Genomic DNA, 21,408 nt, shown 5'->3' with positions numbered 1-21,408 from the left:
TCCATCACAGTTCCTTCCCATTTAAGCTATACCTCCTGGAAATACAGCTTACTCTGTTTTGACTTATTTCCAGCTTCTGGACATTGCTGGTACCATGAACACTATGTAGACCTATGTGGCATTTATCCAAACCCAGGTCTTTAGTCACAGAAGTTTCAGGTCTTAAACCTTCACCACAGGAGATGAGTAGTATCAAGCTGTGTTGTAGGGAGTAATGGGCTACTGGACCATGCTCTGGAAGACGTGGGGAGTCTTGGATTTTCACAGATGAGAATGTCTTCTTAAGGCATGAGTATCTCATGATGAGATAGAACTGTTACTGGCTTCTGTGGATTTGTGTTTCCCCTCCACCCCCCTAGGTATTTAGGAATTCAGGCAGCTGTAAACAAGATTTTTGATGTGTTTTTTAATAAAATAGAGGTGTTGCACTCACAATTATTTTTACTAATAGAATAGTGCCATGGTTGGAAAATGACTTGGATGTCCTGTAGATTTTGAGCATGAAATCTTTTTGGAGGTAAAGAGCAAAGTCAGCCTAATATGGGCATTATGGGTTGAATAATATTTTATTTCCCTTTCAGTCTTTTCCCATCCTCCCTTTCTTTACCTCCATAGCCTCTTTTATTTAATTCGAAGTTTCCTGTATCAGTTAAGTAGTGATAAATGTCTTGCTTTGGGAGATACCACTCCTAGACTATGTCTGCAAATTGACTTGATTCTACTAGGTAATTTCTTCTTCCTTTCTTTATTTTCTGTGATATTTTAATCTTTCAACTCTTCCCTCCCCTCCCCCCCCCCCCCCCCCCCCCCCCCCGTGAAGACAAAGTGAACAAGATGCGCAAAGAAATTGTAGTCTCCATCACTGTAGGTTTTCAAGACCAGTCTGAAGTAACCTGAGTAAACTGCAACAGACACCAGAGTTGACCCTGCCTGAGCAGGAGATTGGACTAGAGACTTCTTGAGGTCCTTCCAACCTGAGTTAGCTTATGATTCTATGATCTCAGTTTTCCATCTATTTGTTTTTTCCCCAAATTAAGCCTTTAGGTTTGGCCTTTTCTTCCTGGGCCATTACATTCAATCATTGTGTTTATGAGGATGGTAGTACAGTACCAAAGGTTATGGCTGCAATTTCTAGGAACTGCCCTGCAGCAGTGAGAATGTATATCACATATTAACTTGTTTGCCTCAGAGGAAAGATAAGAGGACAAAAAAGAAGAGTCCTAATTTTGTTTTTAGGATTTCAAGTTTAAAATATATAGGTGTTAACTGTTTTGCTGGTGATTCCTTAAATGATGGAAAGGGAAGAAACTGGGAATCATGGCATCATAGAATACTTTGGGTCAGAAGGGACCTTTGGAGGTCATCTAGTCCAACCCCACTGCCATGAGCAGAGACGTCTTCAACTAGATCAGGTTGCTCAGAGCCCCGTCCAACCTGACCTTGAATGTTTCCAGGGATGGGGCCTCCACAGCCTCTCTGGGCAACCTGTTCCAGCAGTTCGCTGCCCTCGTTGTAAAAAATTTTTCCTTATATCCAGTCTAAATCTACCCTCCTTTAGTTTAAAACCATTACCCCTTGTCCTGTCACAACAGGCCTTGCTAAAGAGGTTGCCCCCATCCTTCCTATAGTCTTCCTTTAAGTACTGGAAGGATGCAATACGGTCTCCGCACAGCCTTCCCTTCTCTAGGCTGAAAGGGAAAGGAAGATGATCTAGAATATTCAAATCTCTTAAATAATTATTTTAGCAAAAATACAGTGCTAAAAGAATAAAACCACTGTTTATTTTAATTTTTAATGTATTTCAGTTTAATTAAGAAAAGATGTGTATACAAGGTTCTAGGCACACTAACATGTAATGAGTGGTACAACAAAATCCCAGCAACATTAATGTAATCACTTAAGCAGGCATGCTGCCAGCCATCTGCCTACAGAGAAGCTCCTTTCCACCCCTGCATCATTCTGGGAAGGATGACCTGGAGCCTTTCTTTAAAACCCTGAAAAATAGATCTGCAGTATTCATAGCAGGTTACTGAATGTGGGGTATTTCAGAGAGAGGGTGGTTTGCTCCCTGAATCCTCTCAAAGAATGACCTGCTGCTACCTGCCCCCTTACTTTCACAGAGGACTACAACACAATTTCCCCCCTGGAGATGAGTAGTCTGCAGAAGCAAATCCCAGAACACTGCTCATGTACTTTTTCCAGCATGATTCTTACTAAGCATATTGCTGCACATCTTTGTCAGCTGTGGGCTCTTGAGGATTTTCAGATGGACTACGTAGCAGTAGACTAATCCTAGGGCAGCAAGACGAAGTGAACTTTTGAAGTAATTTGGCTGTTAAACCGTGCTGTATATCCATGAAGGGAATATATTGCCATCAGTATGTTTTTACATACAATTACTGCGCATTCAGTGGCCATCATTAAATTTTAGCATTTTATCAGCCATTCTGACAGAGTAATGTCTAAGTATACTTAAATTGTAGGGCCTAGAAAGGTGTCCTCTTCTTCAGCCGTGCCAGCATGTTGGAGGAAGACTGAGTGTGTTCACTGCTCTTATGCTTTGGTTTCCACTGAAAGAAAAAGCAGGTTACTTGTACAGAGAAGTAGCCGCTTCATGCTCAGATGTGTCCCTCCTTTTGGGATACCTGGGCAGCTGGGACTGTGAAATGTGAGTATGCCTGCTTTTTATTAGAGAAGTATTTTTGAGTACTTTGATCTCAACTTTGTATGTAAAAGAAGTGATGTGGTGGAATGTGTCATGGTGTGGTCTAACAGTGCCGTTTGAAGAATCATCTTCAGTTGTTTTTTTCTTTTACTCAACCCAATTTTTTAACTGAAAAATATCAAAAACCTAACCAATTCTATTTAAAATTATGAAGTTCGTTATCTGGCTGCATCATGACACTGTGTATATGCATATGTAGTTTCTTCATCTGATTGCTAGAAAGCTTGTGAAAAGGACTTGTGGTATGATGGTATGTGATAGTAGTGGTAGGCTATATATCTGGCTCATGTGAGATATGCTGTTGTATGCAGTGTGATATTTGATTCTGTCTGCTGAGTAGGTCTGAATTACTTTGGTCTGAGAGGAAGAACTTATATTTAAGAAATAAATATTGTGTGAGCGTTGTCCTCAGCCGATAATAAGACAAGATGCCGGAGGCATGTTGGGAGCAAAAAGCTGAAGTCTGACACCTATTTTCAGGCTAGATGTTCTTATATTGGGAGCCTTAAGCAATTGTTAAACCTTCCTTGATCTGTGAACCCCAGTCTGGTATTTTTCGTCTGGTGTCCTCTTAGCAAGTACAAGATTTCACCATACGCTCTTTCCTTTCTGTATCCAAATGATTTGAAAATGTGAATGTAACTGATTTCTAGGATCTTTCATTCAGTATACCTTCTTTGTGAAGAATCCTGTTTGGTTTTAATAAATACTGAAGTTTGGTTGGCTATTAGCAGAATACTGTTTTCAAAATAATGAAGAGATCTGTTAGGACATTTTATGAGATGCAATAACAGTACCATTCAGAGATAAAAAGTACTGAAATAACTTTTTCCTTGAAACTAGTTATGACTTAATAACATCTGTGCATGTGCCATGTGATTATATTGATTAGAATTCTGTCTTTACCCTTCTAAAATTAAATATATCTGAACTGTCAGGTATATAACTTGCTCACTTAAAATATTTTGCTACATAAAAACAAATACTGAAATGCTGTTCACCTGTACCTGCGCCCAAAAGCAGGGATGGAATATGTGAGGATGGAGGGAGCAGGCAATAGGGAAACAGCAAATATTTGCTGAGAAGGAAGGAAGTCTATTGAGATGGAAGAATGAGAACTTACATTTTTCCTATAACCATATAATGCATACTACAGTTAAGAACAATTTCTTCTTTAAAAGTAGCCTGTAGTTTGTGGTTTTTTTTAGTGTATAATATGGAAATGGGGTTTTATCATCATGCTATGTGCATGGGTGTTCACGTCCTTTTCCTGTCACCCATTATAGCTTTCACAGATAGTAAAAGGTTCAAAGCTAATTATTCTCTTAGAAGCGTATCTGCCACTTTGCATGTTTCAGCTCAGGGAAAAGTTGGAAGGGGAGTTGGCATTTTCAAAGAGAGAATTGGTGTTGAAGAGAATGCTTGTAGGTGCCCAGCCCTGGGAGGAAGTTCAGGCAGTGCTCACATGATCTCAGGTGACAAAGTCAATAGGCAGTGAGAAAGAAGTACGTTGGAAGCAAGACATAGCTGATTCCAAGGATATGTCTGATTTTTAAACTCTCTCCGTAAATCATAGGTAGGAATACCTGCTTTATCTTCCAATTTATTTTTCTGTGGAGTCATTTTTCAACTGCCTTCTTTTTTTATGAGAGCATTTATAAGCATGTTTTCCTGACTCTGTGATAGAGATTTCTTGAGCAGATTATGCTCTCTGCAGTGAGCTTGCTTTATAAATGAGACACAGATTTCTCAGCTTTTGATGTTGTGTAGGATCAGCTACTTTTAAAATTTGTCTTTTGATTTTTGTAGGAAGTGCAAACTTCCATCAGCAGGAGTGTCTTGTGATTAGTGTGGATATCACAAACTGGGATTAGACCTTCTTCAGACTTCTTTTTCCCAACTGCACAGTGGGTCTTAAGTTCACCAGCTATTCTGCTAGCATACTTTAATTTCAGCAGAAGCTGCAAATTTAGCGGTTGCTGGTTGTTTAGACAGTGTAGTGGTTGCTGAACATACCTGCAAGTTCAGGGAGAGAGAGGAAGAGAAAATGCTGACCAGATGGATCTGAAGGGCCTCAGTGTGTGAATAATTTTCTATTTAGTTTTCTTCCTTTAATTTGTCTTTGCTTCTAAAAATAGAGGAGAGATTTAAAAGCAAAGATACTACATTCTTCTCTGAGAAGGTTGACACCTGCACTGTGGATTTTCATTGCTACTGTAAAAAATACTCCAAAGAAACATGAAGTGGGTGTAGCCCCAAAACTCCATTATATTTTCCTCTCAACACCTGTCTTTTCCCTGCAGCCAGTATTCCTTAAAAACTCTGGAGCTAGAAATACATCCTAGAGAACGTATTAAGCCTCTCATGTTAATAACAGTTTGTGATCAAAGAAAGACCTAATGATGTGTGTAGGAATCAATGTGGGAACTGCAGGGGTGGATTTGTGGTTGGGGTCAGGGAGGACTGGAGCCTCCCCATTAGCACAGCTTGGTGTGGTGCCCACTGCGTGTCACATGGTGGAAGGAGTTTGTGCACAGCTCCCTTCTTCCTCTTCATCTTCCAGCTGGTTCCCCCTTGCAGAAACAGGAGCAATACGGATTGGAGTCCAAGAGTTAAAATTCTTCACAAACATGGCAGAGTCCCAAGGCTGCACCAGGCTTTGTGTTACTTTACAGTGACAGATGTGTGTTCCCTGGAAAAATAAAAGTAGTGAGAACAACAACAAAAATTGCATAAAAGCTTAAGAGCAACTGTGCAATACTTTACATAATCTTGCTAAAGACCATTTCCAGAAGATTCTCAGCTTGTCATGTTTATTCTGCATTTTTTTTTGTGGCATTTCTGCATTTCAAATAGAGCAGTAAACAAGCTGGTTCTTACATTTCCATAAACATTTCCTCCCTTCCACTGGATTTATATACATGGCGATTTGTTTATTCAAGGCTACCTCTTAAAAATAAGAATTCTGATCTCCTTAGTCACAACATTTAAGCATGTGAACTGAATCCATTATGGACATCTAAAGTTCACGATATTTCCTGTGCCCAGATCAATTAAAAAAAGTAAAAAAGGAGGCACTGGGTAAAAGGGTAAATGGGAATTTCATTAAAAGGATATGGCTAACCTTCCTACACATTAGATGTATAAATAAGAAATACTGAGAAAAGCATAAAAACAACAGAGCCTCTCTAATAGCCAGCTGATAATTATCTACTTTCTTCCGCAAATGGACATAGCTTGTTATTTAAAATGTCATTTATTTAAAACAAAATCAGTAGTGTCTTGTCAGTGTTTCATATCTTGAGTCTTTTTTCATAGTTATTGATTGTGCTTATCTTATTGATTCTCTGTTTATTGGTACGTATTTTCTTAAGAGTTTACTAGCAGCACTGTCATAACCATTACCAGAAATGGTAAACATAAAATTATTATTTTGTTAATTCACTGATTAGCTTTTGAGTAACAGTTTCCAAAGGAACATATGTGCAAGAAACATTTTGGTAAGTGTCTTTTTTTTTTTTCCTAAGGTCTTGAGAAATGCAGGTCCCAAGACATTGCACTGAACTTCTTATCGCTGTGCTAAATGTAGCCATTTTAAGGCTTCATGACCTCAAAAAGTACACCAACATCTCTGAGGCTTCACGCATTTCTAGATATGCTTTGGTCCAAGTAGAGAAAATAGGTCAATATGTTAGGCTTAGAAATAAATAGGAGAAAGCAGGAAAAATTGCTGAAGAGGACGAAGTAGTGAATTCGGTTATGAGAAAAAAGTCAGAATGTGAAGCTTGAGCATGAGGGTTAAGAGAACATACAGCGTGTATGGATATTATTTCAGTCTTCATTTGTTAGAGAAAGACTATTAATTTATAATGTAATTTTACAATATCTGCATATTTTTAATCACAGCTTACTAATTTCACTTGTTAAGGTTGCTGTGACTGACCATCCAACACAAATAAAGGTGTCAGAAGTTGTCCCCTATTTTGTGTGTTTATATAATTTCTGTTTATTTTAAAAAATCAATTATTGCATAATGTCAGCTCCTTCAGCTGGAAGCATCAGTCCAAGACCTCAACCCTGTTGTTTTATGGTCTATACAAAGATAGACCAATGGTTCAGACTTGGTTCTTAAGTATTAGACAGGAGATATGAGATAGGTGCATACAGGCAGGAAAACACAAGATCGTGCTAACAGCGCAGTCATCATGATCAGGAGTTTTTGTTTACTGACAGATACAAAAGAAGGTACTGAAAAAAAATTTTGTGGAAGCTTGCAATGAGTCAGACATGGAGCTCGTCATGTATGAAGATACACCATAGGAGAAACAACAAAATCACTCTTCTGAAAATGTAGCAGGGGAATTACAGAGACAGGAGCTGACCTCCTGAATCTGAAGGAGAGAAAATAGACAGAGTAGCACTAAACTCTGAGGGACTTGGAAGAAGATGAATAGGTTATGTTTGCCATAACAGCTAAAAGAAAAGACAGACAAGGATGCATAGGTGCATAGTGTTTGGACATGAAGCAGCAGCCTGTGTGGTTGGAAAGGCCAGCTGAGACCAAGCACATGGATGCTTCTGCAGTCCTGAGCCTGCTGTTTCCTCCAGCTAATCGAGGACAGTGTCTCTTGCATTGATGTTGCAGTCATCATTGTGATGCTTGAGCCTGTAATTACCAGGGCCTGTAGTGACAGGACAAGGGGGGCAACAGTTTTAAACTGAAAGAGGGAAGATTTAGGTTAGATATAAGGAAGAAATTCTTTACAGTGAGGGTGGTGAGACAATGGAACAGGTTATCCAGGGAAGTTGTGGATGCCTCATTATTAGAATTGCTCAAGGTCTGGTTGGACGGGGCTCTGAGCAACCTGATCTAGTGAAAGATGTCCCTACCCATGGCAGGGGGGTTGGATTAGATGATCTTTAACGGTCTCTTCCAACCCAAACCATTCTATGATTTTATTTTATACTGGTTTTGACAAACTTTTCAAAAGTGTAGTGTCACCTACAAACTACAGTTAGCCCAGAGTAAAAGTCCAGAACAAGGTCCCAAGATCTTGCTTTCTCATTCCCCCTCACTTTCCTAAAAAAAAAAAAAAAATTCCTAAAGGATTGTGTTTTATGAATGACAATTGTATTTCATGGGCAGACTGTTACTCTTTGCAAGAGTGTATCCTCATCTCTTTGGATTTATTTAGACTGGGATCCATGAACTCTCTCTGTGGGAAAGTCAGTAAGATCTAACCCACCTTTCTGCTCTTGTGGTGTGTCCATTAGTTGTGGCTCACATCGCTAAGCACACAGAAGGCTCAGTCAGTGCCACCCACGCAGGAATGTCCAGACTTGGCCTGACCCTCTGGAAACGACACATTTTCCTCAGTGCTTCCATGTGCCAACACAAGCCTCAGAGACAGCCAACTGTCTGGCTGTTGGATAGATAATTGCTAACATAAGAAAAAGTATTAGAAAAATACATGTTAATGGTAGTATATAGCACAAAGGCTTTTCTGATTTCAGTAAAGAACATTAACATCTGTTGGCTGCTTAACATTGCCTGTTTGCCTTTGGCATGTTGGGCTTCATCTTAGCCTAGTGTAATAAATGGAAATGTCACCATTAAATTAAATGGCTCCAGGTCAAATCCATCCAATGATTAGTCTGGGTTTAAGTTCACAGCAATAGCATTCTTTGCATATTGTTACAGATTTTCTGCCAGCATTGCTATGGTTCTGGTAATTGTTTGCATTGCATACCTCTATGTAAATTTTTGTAAACTAGCAAGAGTCATGTCAGTGATTTCTATAGGCAAAGCTTTTTAATAAAATGAAGATCCTGTTAATCAGTAAGTACAAAAACAGTTTGCATGAACAGAAAATGCTTTAGGTTATTTATAAAACTGTTCAAAAAGCATTATAAAATGGTTTTAGTGAATTAATGTCTTCTTTTTTTTTTCTTCTCAAGGAGGTTTCATGATTATAGATAACAAAAGTTAACTTCAGGATGCTAAAAAGGAAACAAAGTTCAAGGGTGGAAGCCCAGCCAGTTACAGATTTCGGTCCCGATGAATCCTTGTCAGACAATGCAGATATTCTGTGGATTAACAAACCGGTAGGTACCTCTTTTCATAGTACTAATTTTAAGGTAAACGTAGCTTGTTGAAGCATGACTTCCACAAAAGATTCTGAAATATATATCTGTCAGAAACAGGTATTGAGCTATAGTTGCTAATCTACCTGTTTGGTTTTTTTTTTTTGCAAATAGTCCAAAACTAAGTAAAAAGGTTTCTTTTTGTTGTTGCAAACTGATGGGGATGATCAGTGTTTGCCAACCAGTTCATCTACTGATTGTTTTTTTAAACAGCCATCCTTTCAATGTCTCTGGTTCCTAACATGTTTATTGATATTAGGTTTGTAAAATGAGCTTTTGAAAAGGATGTTAAAAGGAGCATTTCATTGCTGAAGTGGTAGCCAGCAGTTGGCACTTTTGACCTTCAAATGTCTCCTTCTACATCACTTATGAATATAAAAGTGTATTTTGGCTGGTTATTCTGAAGTATAGCTCACACTTTTCTGGTATCATTAAACCTACAGCCTGTCCTAAGAAACAGATAGGTATAAAAGTGTCTGGCAACTTGAAATTGGGGAAAGCTTCTTTGGGAGTGGAGTTACTAATAGAATGTGTGGTATTAGGAAAATGCCTTTAAATATGGTTATTATGATTAAATTATTCAGCAGTCAGTGTGCATCTGGGATTCCTGTATTCTGAATGATTCATGTTTTTGCAGAGAAGGCATTTCTGCATTTCTCTTAAATTAGTGTATAAATTTTTACTTTCTAAAAGCAGAAAGTCAAATACTCTATATTAATACACATTGTTGACATTACATTCATTTAATGGAACTGTCATCTCATTTGTGGTATGGATGCCAGATCCCCTCAACTTTGCTTCTCAGTTTTAACACCTAAATCATTTACAATTATATTAATTCATGCTAAGTAATCTTAAGTAGAATGTTTGTATTGACTGCTGTAATAAGCTCAAAATGTCATTGCAGAAATATATGCTGGCTTATTTACCTGTGTTTCTCAGCACACAGTACGTGTGTTTTTGATGGAATAATTTTTTTCTTGTCACACTGATGGACTAGTTGTATATTGCTTCGCATGTATAGTACTGACATTTTACTGTGGCAGAGAACAGCTTTTGTATCAGCCACACTTTAATATTTATGTTAATTTTTTCAGTTGAAATGAGGTTTGAAACAAAGCAGGTGTTAAAGGGACATAAGAGATCAGTCATCAGGTGCCTTCCACTTACAGATTATAAATTTGGGCTCAGAGTATGCAAATGATAGGGCTATTCAATTCAGGTCCAATATAATTACATTTAGGTGAGTGTACAGTGAATATTAAATTAGGTGAGTGTTCTTAAATCTTCTTGATATCACAAGGTCTGAGGTGGTGTAAATGAGTGTAGAATTTTTCCCCAGATGAAAAATTATTATAAAGACACTTTAGTTCAGTGGGTTTTGTTTGGAGAAATTTTTTCTTGCTGCAATGTCTTTTTTTTTTTCTTCTTCCTGTTTTGATAGATAGGACCTCTCAACTCTGATTTATTACACTTGTCTAGTTCAAGATGTTTCAATGGTGCTTAGATTTAAGAGAAAAAAAAATCCAACCTTAAACCTCTGTATTGGTACATTCTGCTTTTTCATTAGACCTCCCACTGTGACTAGCACTGAATATCAGCCTTATTAATAATGACTGTAGTGGGACTGAGACCTAGGTAGTCATAGAAATGACCTGTTCTTTTATAGCAACAAAACTTGTTTTGGAACAAAAGTGAATCCTGATGTTAAAAAGTAGCTTTCTGTGACATAGTTCCTTCTATATTTCTTCTTTTGATAAATGGAAGGATGCTTTTAGTCCCCTTGCCTCTCACTTAATTTTTGGAATTGTAAACTGGTTTAAAAATCAGTTCCTCTAAATGTGGAACTAAAATTTTCTGCAGATATTTTCATTTAATATATTCACCCAATTTATAACATCAACTAATTCCACTTATTGTCTGCACATAAATGTGACAAGTTGTCATTTGGAAAGAAACTGGATTATAAAAGCCACAAAGTAGAAATGATTGAATCTTAATTCTCAGTTTCCTGGCTCTTAATTCTTGGTTTCTGAATTATACAACCTCTCAGATTAACTAATAAAACTATATATATATGTGTGTCTGTACATATATATGTATGTATCTAAAAAAATGTCAGGAGTGCTTATTTTTGGATGAAGACCTCTAATATGTGGATCATAATGTAAAAGAAAAACACAAACGTGTGTTTACAAAAAAAGTGCCAGTGCAAGTTATGGAGGCTAAATATTTGAGGTTTTTTTTGAACATCAAAGCAATCTCACAATGTCTTGGTTTTTTTTTTTCAGTGGGTACACTCTTTACTACGAATCTGTGCCATCATCAGTGTTATTTCTGTTTGTATGAACACTCCAAAGACCTTCGAGCATTATCCTCCTCTCCAATATGTGACATTTGCTCTTGATACTCTACTGATGTTTCTTTACACTGCAGAGATGATAGCAAAAATGCATATCCGTGGGATAGTTAAGGTAAGCGTTTAAACAGTATTCTACATGTGCTTAAGAAAGTGATCTGAATATGTGCTGGTGACGTTTGATCTTTGATTTTTCACTTCTCAGCTCTTTTTGCTATGATTGGTTTTAACTGCAGGCAATATTATGGCGTATAAACTGAAAAGACAGATTGACAAACATGCAGCTTTACTGCATAGTTAATTCCCCCAAAATATAATAATGGTTTCCTACTAAGAAATAGAGTTTAATTGTATTAATATAAAGAATGAAAGGAAAAATAAGCTACATAGACATTAGCAACAATATTTTGTGAGTCTAGAGATCCATATATGGACATAGAACTTTGATTTTCATTTCAGAAGATTGGATGTGTTGTGGTTACGTTATTTAAATAAGAACATATGTCTTACTGTGAGCTACATGAGAAAGTTATCTTGCTTTACTGATTTTTTTCCTTAATATAATGCATGTTGGTAAACAAATGCTTCTGTTACCACATTTACTGTTGTTGCTGGATGAATTTGTGTAAGTTGATATGATACTGGAGAATGTAAAACTGCAGACTTTTCCGGTAATCATTATTTTGTAGCATTATTTTACTGATTGCTTCCAGTCTTCTGAGAAAAGATAGAAATTCAGCTTACATATAGAAAATACATCTTCAGGCCTTATTTGACAATACAATTATGTCACTATTGTGCAGAATAGATAATCAGAGTGTTATCCTTCCCTTTCACTCCTGAAAGGTCTGGTGACTCCCGAGACATCTGAGGTTGTACTTAGCTCTTCGCTTTGTTCTGATTTTGCAGGTAGCATTTTTTGTTCACTGCTAAACTCAGCTGTTATGTCATCATGCTCAATGAATATTAATATCAAAAGTTGAAGTGTCATTAATATTTAGAAAATTACTGAAATAAGCTGATTTTGAGAAAATCCTTGCGTGTTGTGTAAAGCCAAAGCAATCCTTTGTGAAGTGCTATTTCTGGCTGCTACCTGTACTCTCTTATTCAGAGATGTCCATTAAGCAGGTGAAGATGGAGACACAGGATCATGAATGGGAAATTAGTGACCAGTGTGCACATTTGAACAGTGTGTGAGTAACAAGTTACTGTTACAGCCAGTACAGGCTTTGCAACAAAATGGGCACATACATAGTAGCACTGGGAGAGGGAGGGATGGCCAGCAGTGTGACTTCTGTACAAAGCTTGATTTCTCAGCCTTTATGTATGGAAATACCAGCTTCAGTCATGGTCGACACTTAGGGGCTATGAATAATATGTTGCTGCATATTCTAATGTCTTTCACTGCATTGTTTACATTTGTTGTTTGTGGATATAGAATAGACTAGAAATAGACTAGAAATAGACTAGACTAGACTAGAATAGTTTAGTTGGAGGGGACATGCAGTGATCACCTAGTCTAACTGCCTGACCAATTCAGGGCTGACCAGAAGTTAAAGCATGTTGTTAAGGGCATTGTTCAAATGCCTCTTAAACAGTGACAGGCTTGGGGCATCGACCGCATCTCTAGGAAGCCTCTTCCAGTGTTTGACCACCCTCTCAGTAAGTAAATGCTTCTGAATGTCCGGTCTAAACCTCCCCTGATGCAGCTTTGAACCATTCCCATGTATCCTATCACTGGATCCCAGGGAGAAGAGCTCAGCACCTCCCTCTCCACGTCCCCTCCCCTGGAAGCTGTAGAGAGCAAGGAGGTCGGCCCTCAGCCTCCTTTTCTTGGAACTAGACAAACCCAGAGTCCTCAGCCGGTCCTCATAGGATGAACTTATCTTTGAAGCATGTCTGATGAGTCTGTCCACACAGAATGAATAGCTGTCTGGAGTTGGTTCCATTGCATTGATTCATGTTACACATCTATAGATGACAATCCAGATTATTTCATTTGCACACTAATGTTTTACTCTGTGCTTATTAGATAAAAATACAGTAGAATAGATTAGACATAACCACTGTTACACAAAGATAGATTGTTTAAGTAGAAAATGATTGCAGTTATTGTTATTTTAACAACTGAGGATTTGCTTACAGCTTAATGTCTTGCAGCATTAATCAGTGAATATAGTTATGCTGAAATGAAGTGCCTCCACTTGCACTATTCTTGGAGTCATAGAATAACTTAGATTGGAAGGGACCTTCAGAGGTCATCTAGTCTGACCTGCTGCCCAAAGCAGGTCCAGTTAGATGAAGTTACCCATGGCTTGGGTTGTCCAGGTGAATCACAGACTCCTCCAAGGACGAAGATTTCATAGCCTCTCTAGATAGTCTGTTACAGTTCTTGACCAACCTCATACAACATTTTTTTTTCCTAATACTTTGAGGGCTTGTGTCCCTTGTATCTTGTCTTACCAGTGTGCACTTCCAAGAAGAGTTTGGCTCCATTTTCTCTGTATCCTCTGATTAGGTAGTTCTAGACAGCAGCAAGGTCTCCCCTTTGCCTTCTCTGCTGAAGGCTGAACAGACCCATGACTCTTACCCTCTCCTATGTCAGTGCTCCAGCTCTTTGGCCTCTTTGGTGGCCCTCTGCTCACTCCATTTTGTCTATGATGTCCTTCTTGTACGGGGGAGCCCAGAACTGCACTGAGCTCAAAATCAGGCTTGTGGATGTGGTCTCACAATTGCTGTGTAAAGGGGAAGGATGACTTCACTGAATCTGGTGGCTACACACTATTCATGTGGATAAGAGAGGACTGTAGAACATGGGCTGTGTCACGTACAGCAGCTTTTGTAAAACTATGTTAGAGCTGGATTGTCCTTTTTTCAGCTGTTAAATCAGAGCTTTTTGAATATGTTATCAAATTATTTCTTTGAATGCTAATCAATGAATAATACTTTTTTAGTGAACTGTTTGACTTACTCTTTGGATTGTCAATTCTAGGGAAAATATTGGTTAAATATAATAACTCTGCCAAGAACATAATGATCCATGGACTTCCAAAGATATTGGCAAACAAAGTAAAATAAGGCAGTGTTTAGAAACCCATTAGCATTTATTAAATATGTTTGTATATGAAACATCTCTATATAAGGAAATTTGTTTATGAACTGTAATCCTAATTTAAGTACATTCAAGACTTTCAGTGAACGTAGGATCAATTAATGTATTGCCATATGGTTCTACTGACCTTTACCATAAATCAGTACTTCTGTAAAGGCCTTAGGAATTGAAATGCTAATAAACTTTTGAACCATGATTAATTCAAAATTTTAGTCCAGCGAGAAACCTAATTTATGGAGGAGGTAGGCACCATCCACTTAAGTCCCAATTAATAACAATATAAGTACAGCTGAGCTAAGAAGATTTTGAAAATGTTAAGTCATGTCTAATTAACACCTTCTGAGGACAAATGAGAAATTTGCTTCCTTTGGTTCCCAGGGGTTTTTAGAAAAGGAAAGTAGCTTCTGAAGATCCTAGCCTTTTGTCTGTAAAAAGTTTCCCTTTTCCCTGGGTAAACTAAGTGACAAAATAAAGCGATACATCCATTCAAGTGTTTTGTTACCCCAGAAGTAAAGTTAAACTGAAATGTTGCTGTGACGTTGTGCCTTTTATTATTCATGTTTCCTTCCGAATAGTTGTTGCTGTGCTAGTGAGACCTATTCAAAATTTGGGCTGCCTATGCCTCGTGAGTGTTGGTTGTTGCTTGTTCCATTTGCAAAGACATCCGGTACAGAGGACTCTGAATCACAAGGGCACTGCTCATATAAATACCCACCACCTACAAATAAAATAGATAGTGACATATGTTTAGACAAGAATCATAAAATACAAATATTAAAGAAACCGGAAGATGACAGTATAGGCTGTATCTACTATAGGGTCCAAGGTTCTTTTGCTTTCAAAACAGTGTATTGATATTCCTTATTAATGCTATCATATACTGTTTGCTTCTAATAGGTGTTACGATAGATTGACTCCTCTTGAAGAATTGAAATGGGTATAAATGTGCAGTGTAACGGGTTATATTCAGTGTATAGGCACTACCTCAGAAGAAAATACTCAAAAGGCTTGTGATATGATAATCATATTATAGTTTTTGGTATTGCAGGCTATTGTCATGAACAAGGGAACTAATGCTAATAATACGTCTGTCTTTACCTTGCAACTCATGTCTGAAAAATGAAATACAGGCTATAGTTTCTTACTGATTGAGGTCCTTTTAAATACAAAGTTCTAGGACAGTCGGCCTAATGATGGCTGGCCGCATTGTAGAAAATGTATGTACAAACAGTAAGACAACTTGTAATGGTTTGTGAAGTTTTATATGAGATAGAGACAGAGAATTAGACCAAGTCAGTTTGTTTCTTAAGACATATTTTTATGCTTGTATTCTAAATTATGTTCTAAATTGAAGGATGATGGCTTGTGATAGAGCTCACTGTAAAATGGTACAGTAGCTCAGGAGAATGCTGTGTACACAGTATTAAATCTATTTCAAATAGATGAAGTCAGTAAATATATAATACCACTGACTAGAGAATAACTTTCACGAAAACTACCTGGCCTCCAGCCAAATATTTTGACAACATTAAAAGTTAGGTGTTAATTACTTCGTCAAGCAAGTTATTCAAATAGTTTTAAGAGAAACTTTTGTGACTTGCTATTTTATGTTTAACCTGTTAGGTTTTTATGAGCAAATAATTTTGAATATGGATTTCTGTCATGAAAGTATGCTGTAATAAGTACAGCAATATTTAAATACTATTTTTAAAAAGTATTGCATTCCTAGATGTGCAAGTTTCATAGTTATATTTTTTTTCCAACCTTTCTATGTCCGTCACACTTTTTAATGATTTCAAAGCTGAGTAGCACATGAATTAATGAATGGTATGGCTTAGCTACATCAGTATTTTTGTAGGAAGAGCTTATGAGGCATGTTATTAGATGCCTATGAAATTGTGTTACAGACATACCGTAAAAAGACCTAATGTTTCAGAAATTAAAAATTCTGATCTCTTTAAAAGTCATTGAAAAAAAAAAAGATTAATGGTAAATATCACAGACTCTCTACACATTAAAAAACTGTGGAGTGTGTAAAATAAAAAAAAAGAGGCCATTTTAATAAAATAGTGAATGAGGTTCTTTTAGCGTTACCACTTATGTGTTATTTCTTTATCTCCGACCTAGAAACAGTAAATGTAAAGTACAGCTCTACTTCAGGGTTGATTGAAGGTAAGAATAAAGGCCAGGAGACCTCCTGACTTTGACTTGTTAGAAGGTCAAAACATGGTATGTGAGGAAAGGCTGCATGTTGACACAAATTTTACGTGAGATTTAATGACACCAGAGTAGTGTGGATTTTAGGAATAGGAATGTTTTAATTGAATGAAATCAAACTTCTATTTTAATTATTTTTGACAGTAGAGCATGAACAATAACCATCACTGTCATGGACTTAGAAGTCTCCCAGACCTAATGTGATGTCCAATGTCATCATTCATTCAGTTCAGTGAATAGTTCAGGGGTGTTTCAAGAGATTACTTAATTTAATTTTATTTGTTATTCTCTCATATAAGATGGAAATGCATTAACTTAGACCATCTTCATGGTGTAATGTTTTCCCCAGGTATGTCTGCTCAGCAGGTACAGGCTGGATCATAGTAGCCTGAAACACAAAGCTCCACTGGTACCAGGGTGGCTGAATAACACAATGTAGTATCAGTGATTTAGCAGAAGTCAAGGTTCTCTTTTATGTTGGTATAGTAAACAGTAATGGGTTTGTTATCAACTAGCCTCTCACAGAATATATTTACTTCTTTGGCAACAACTTTTTTATGCTCTAAGTAATATTTTATTAGGTCAGAAATACTCTGTGTTACTTGGAATTTATCAGGAAACATAATAAGGTGATTGCCAGATTACCTAGAGTATGAAGATTTGCAGACATAGGCAAAGTCTAGATAAGTGACTAACCTCTGGTTCATTGGGATCATGAAACTGGAACTTCCACATTCAGCTGGAAATTATCGTTACTTTAGTTCTTGCTACTGATTTATATTTGTATAAAGAATCTAAAAATTTAACATTGTGTGCAACCATAATATACTACTTTGGTCTTGTGAGTGAAATTACAGCCTTCTAAGGAATAAATGCAATTTTAGCCACCACAGTACCACACTGTGTACCAATATATAGAATGTAATAAATTTAGTGCAATGGTGAAAGTTACTGAAATCAGTTTGACATTGGTATTTTCATGGTCTCTTCAGTTCAGAATTCCACTTCTTCAAGTGATCCTAAATATGCTTGCATTATCTTTATTTGCCAGAATGTAAACAGAGTTCAGTGACTCCCTGGTTCTGGCTTCTTTTATGTCTCAGGCTCCTTGGTCAGAAAGAGCTCAGCTATCATCAGCTGCATCAAGGAAGTATTAAGTCTGTTTAAATGAAAGCAGATCAATCTCCTTCAAGGTATCTTGAATAAGATTTAAACTGGTCTCCCAATCACATGCAGTTTCTGTCTACTGCATAACTTACTGATTGATTGGCTGACTTCTGAGAGCACTGTGAATTAACTAATGCTTGAGTCTGTCGAAATAGTTCATGAGTCAACTTGTAGCCTAACTGACAAGACTCACAGTCCCTCAGAATCAAAGCTCGCATCTACATGCCCACTCATATGTCACTTATGAGCGTGACTGTATGTGCTTGACATAGGTCTGTTTGTTGATTCAAGGAAAGCTTCCAAAATTATCTCCTCATTGAAATAAGGAGGTGGGATGGAATTAGACAAATGAAAGATAACTCTCAAGCCTAAAGCAGATGTGATATTAGATGAACATCAGACTTCTGAAGGAAAACAGGGAACCTTACCAGTGACAAAAGGACTTTGTATTTCTTTTAATCAGTGTGTTGCAAAAATTATCTTCTGCTTTCTAATAAGGTGTCTTCTGAAGGTCACCTCACATGGGTATGAGCAAGGTAAGGATACCTTACTTTAAAGGTATCTTATCTTTATTAGAAATTTTTACTTTTCGCCTTTGTATTAGGAGATGGAATGATGAGATAGAGAAATATTCCAGGTAAATTGCTTGTATTAGACACAGTCGCACTGATGGCGTTATATATAGTAAAAGAACAAAAGAAGAAAATGTGCCAAAATCTAAGAAATTTTCAGGAAACTGTCCCCATGATATGAAATAATTTACATCCACTACAACAAAAAAGAACCAAGTAACAGATGTCTCAGGAGAAAATTTAGCCTTTAGGGAATGAGAGATGAATGGATATCGTTTTACTCCATGGACATGTTGAGCATATGTGAGATTATCTTCATTATACCACATCCTCATTGCGGCTTCTAAACACAGTCACGATGGTATTAGAAAACCTACACTGAAATCATGTTGTGAAAAGGAGGCATGGTTTATCCTGTTCCTCTGTTAGAAGAGTAACACTGTAAAATGAAAAGTGTGAGAGTTCTCTCTCCTGTCTGTTAAAAAAGCCTAGCTGACACTTATTTTAGTATCATCATGCTGAAAATTAGAATTTTTTTTATATAGCACAAGTAGTGCACTGAATTTAATAGAAATGTCTTTCTTTTCACTGTGTAGTTGTGACACATGTCAGCTAACAAAGGAGATTATAGGAAGTCAGAAGTAATGGTCCTTGACATTTCTGCCATTGTTAAATCAATTACATTCACAGCGAAACTTTTGTACTAACTGAAGTAGTTGTGAGTGGATTTGTCAGAGTTTATTTTGGTAGCACTGAGCGCTATTCAGTGACTTCAGTACTCCTGCAAGGGGCTGAACTGAATGGTTGCACCTTTAGCTTTCAACACTCCTGGTGAATTCATGCAGGAACTGAAACAAAGCTTAATCTTCTCCCAACACAGTCACAGATACATGGGAGCCTTTTCCTTTGCCTCTGTTCAGTACTGAAGGCCAGTTAACTGAAACCAGTGGCTTTCAGCATGTCGGGTGTTCCCAGGCAGCCTTAGCCCTGTGCAGAGAGCACATTTTCCCCTTTGTTTTTCCGATAGGTGCTGTGGTTGCTGTAGATGCTATCTGTCTGCTCAAGAGGAGAGAATCAAGGACAGGAGCAAGCTGGAGCCATGTGGGCTTAACTCTGTACATTCAGTTCTCTGCCAATATACGAAATTTTCACCTGTAGTGCAAGCAATGTGAGGTGGACATGGGCTTTTTATGCTGTAATGAAATACTCCAGTTGCCATGATCTAAACTGGGGTCTGCAACGGTCTCCAGTTTCTATATTCTGACACTTTATCTTTGCTTGCGCAAAATAGATTTTTGGGCTTAAGATAGAAAAACTTTTAGTAGGATTCATCAACTCTAGTTTGAGGGTCTGCAGTTGCCTGTAATAAGTTGTGTCTAAAGCAGGCTCTTCCAAAAGGTAATTTATCTGGCCTATTTTTCTTCATTGACTTGAAGTACCTAGGCTGACACCTAGCCTTTAGGTATCCCACAGTCAGCAATTACTATAATGCATTATAGATTTGTTGTGAGTGGACAGGTGGGCACTACAGAAAGTATTCAGACAACTGGATGCCAGCTTCTTCTTAATGCTTATAGCTTTAACTCATTTATACTTAAAATGAGTTTCTTCCATAATCATCCTAATTCAGAAGCTTGTCTTGAGTTATGGATTACAGAACTGTTGTTTACTGTACCTTATTACAAATATCTGGTTTACCTTCTTTTTGGTACTTCTAATATATTCCACCTTCATCTATCAAGAATGGAGAAATTACAAAATAAGTTTAATCCTTCTGATAAATGATGTAAATATTAATTGAGTTGCAGTAGAAGACTGTCAGTTAGCTCACCAGCTTTTAGTAACTTTGTCAAGGGAGTTTCTGCTGCGTTACAGACTGAAAACGGAAGATGGAAATTCTGAAATTACTGCACTCTGTGACTTTAGATATGCCGTGCCCCATGGCATATAAATGAGTTATTAGGAAGCTGTTGTTTTCAAAGGTCAGGTAGTAAAACAGAATATGTGTCTCCTGTCATCCCGTGTCAGCATGCTCTGCTTGCTTGTGATGCCTGGTGCTCAAAGCTCAGTCTTGGGATGTGCAAGTCACAAACAGGAGCGAGAACCTCAGTCTGCAGTGCAGGGGCATAACCACTAGAATCAGTGCCAAGAATGAGAAAATGATGAGATGCTTTGATTAAACAGTGTGTAATTATGTGGAGGGGAAAAAATAGAAAACTACTTACCTGTGGTAGTGAAAAGCTCACAGAGCAAACATGAAAAGAGACCTAGCTGATTTAGGCTTTGTGTTTCCCCTTTGACTCTACATCTTGGGACCATAAGGTAAAAATTGTTTGTCTGTATGACAAATTATTTTACATATCTATATTTAAAAAATAGAATTCTGTACTATGTATAATGCTGTTGGAAACCTAGATGGGTAGTGCAGGTCTCATGCTATTCTGTGTTGGCAAAATGTATGTTATTTCAAATTGTCTTAAAATTTAATGTAAAAATACTGCAGTATTTTGTTGTTGGCAGCTGTGATTGTTAATTTTAAATATTATTCCATATCCATTATTTGAATAAGAACATTCAGTCTACAAGAGTTGATTCTTCTTCGCCTTTTTCCTCTGTTTGTCTGTTGCTGTTTTGCTAAGTGCGTATGTCCATCACAAGGACATCTGTTTCCAGCCTTCTGGGATCATGTTGCTAGTGAAATGCTCCGATGCTGTTCCCAGCCACAGGAAATTAAAAAAATTAAAACCGGTTATCATGAGAAAAACAAATACGAAGTTGCCTGCAGCATGCTGCTAGTTGGGTGTTACTGCCTGTGGGCCAGGGAAGGTTAGAGACCACGGCACTAGAATATACGCACCTGTTTCTATGGTTACTTGTGCCTGGTTTTCTTGGAGTGTTTATTACAGGAAAGTAATGAGTCATATTACACAGTGGGGCTTTTTGCACCATCTTTGCATTAGAGTATTAGAAAATCAAAGGCATTTAAATTACTTAGTGAACTTACATAGGCAGTATTTCTAAAATAAAAATGGTAATATTTTTTAGCCAGTCAACAGGTCATAGAAATTTCTAGTGATAAGTTATTTTTGGCCGTGGTTTGAAGTATGTGTCC

The 21,408-nt window shown here is 37.4% G+C and overlaps 1 protein-coding gene across 1 annotated transcript in view; it reads left to right on the top strand.

Moving 5' to 3' along the window:
• Positions 1 to 21,408, top strand: part of NALCN (sodium leak channel, non-selective) — a 246,892-nt gene that overhangs the window by 1,425 nt on the left and 224,059 nt on the right. Inside the window, exons 2-3 of the mRNA XM_075090175.1 lie at positions 8,684 to 8,830; positions 11,161 to 11,343. Coding sequence (XP_074946276.1) covers positions 8,723 to 8,830; positions 11,161 to 11,343 — 291 coding nt within the window. The 5' untranslated portion in view covers positions 8,684 to 8,722. The remainder of the gene's footprint in view (positions 1 to 8,683; positions 8,831 to 11,160; positions 11,344 to 21,408) is intronic.

This window comes from Phalacrocorax aristotelis, chromosome 1 (genome assembly GCF_949628215.1).
Source record: "Phalacrocorax aristotelis chromosome 1, bGulAri2.1, whole genome shotgun sequence".
In the NCBI taxonomy this organism is placed as follows: domain Eukaryota; kingdom Metazoa; phylum Chordata; class Aves; order Suliformes; family Phalacrocoracidae; genus Phalacrocorax; species Phalacrocorax aristotelis.
Note: the sequence above shows the minus strand (reverse complement) of the source record. Positions and strands in the feature narration are given on the sequence as shown.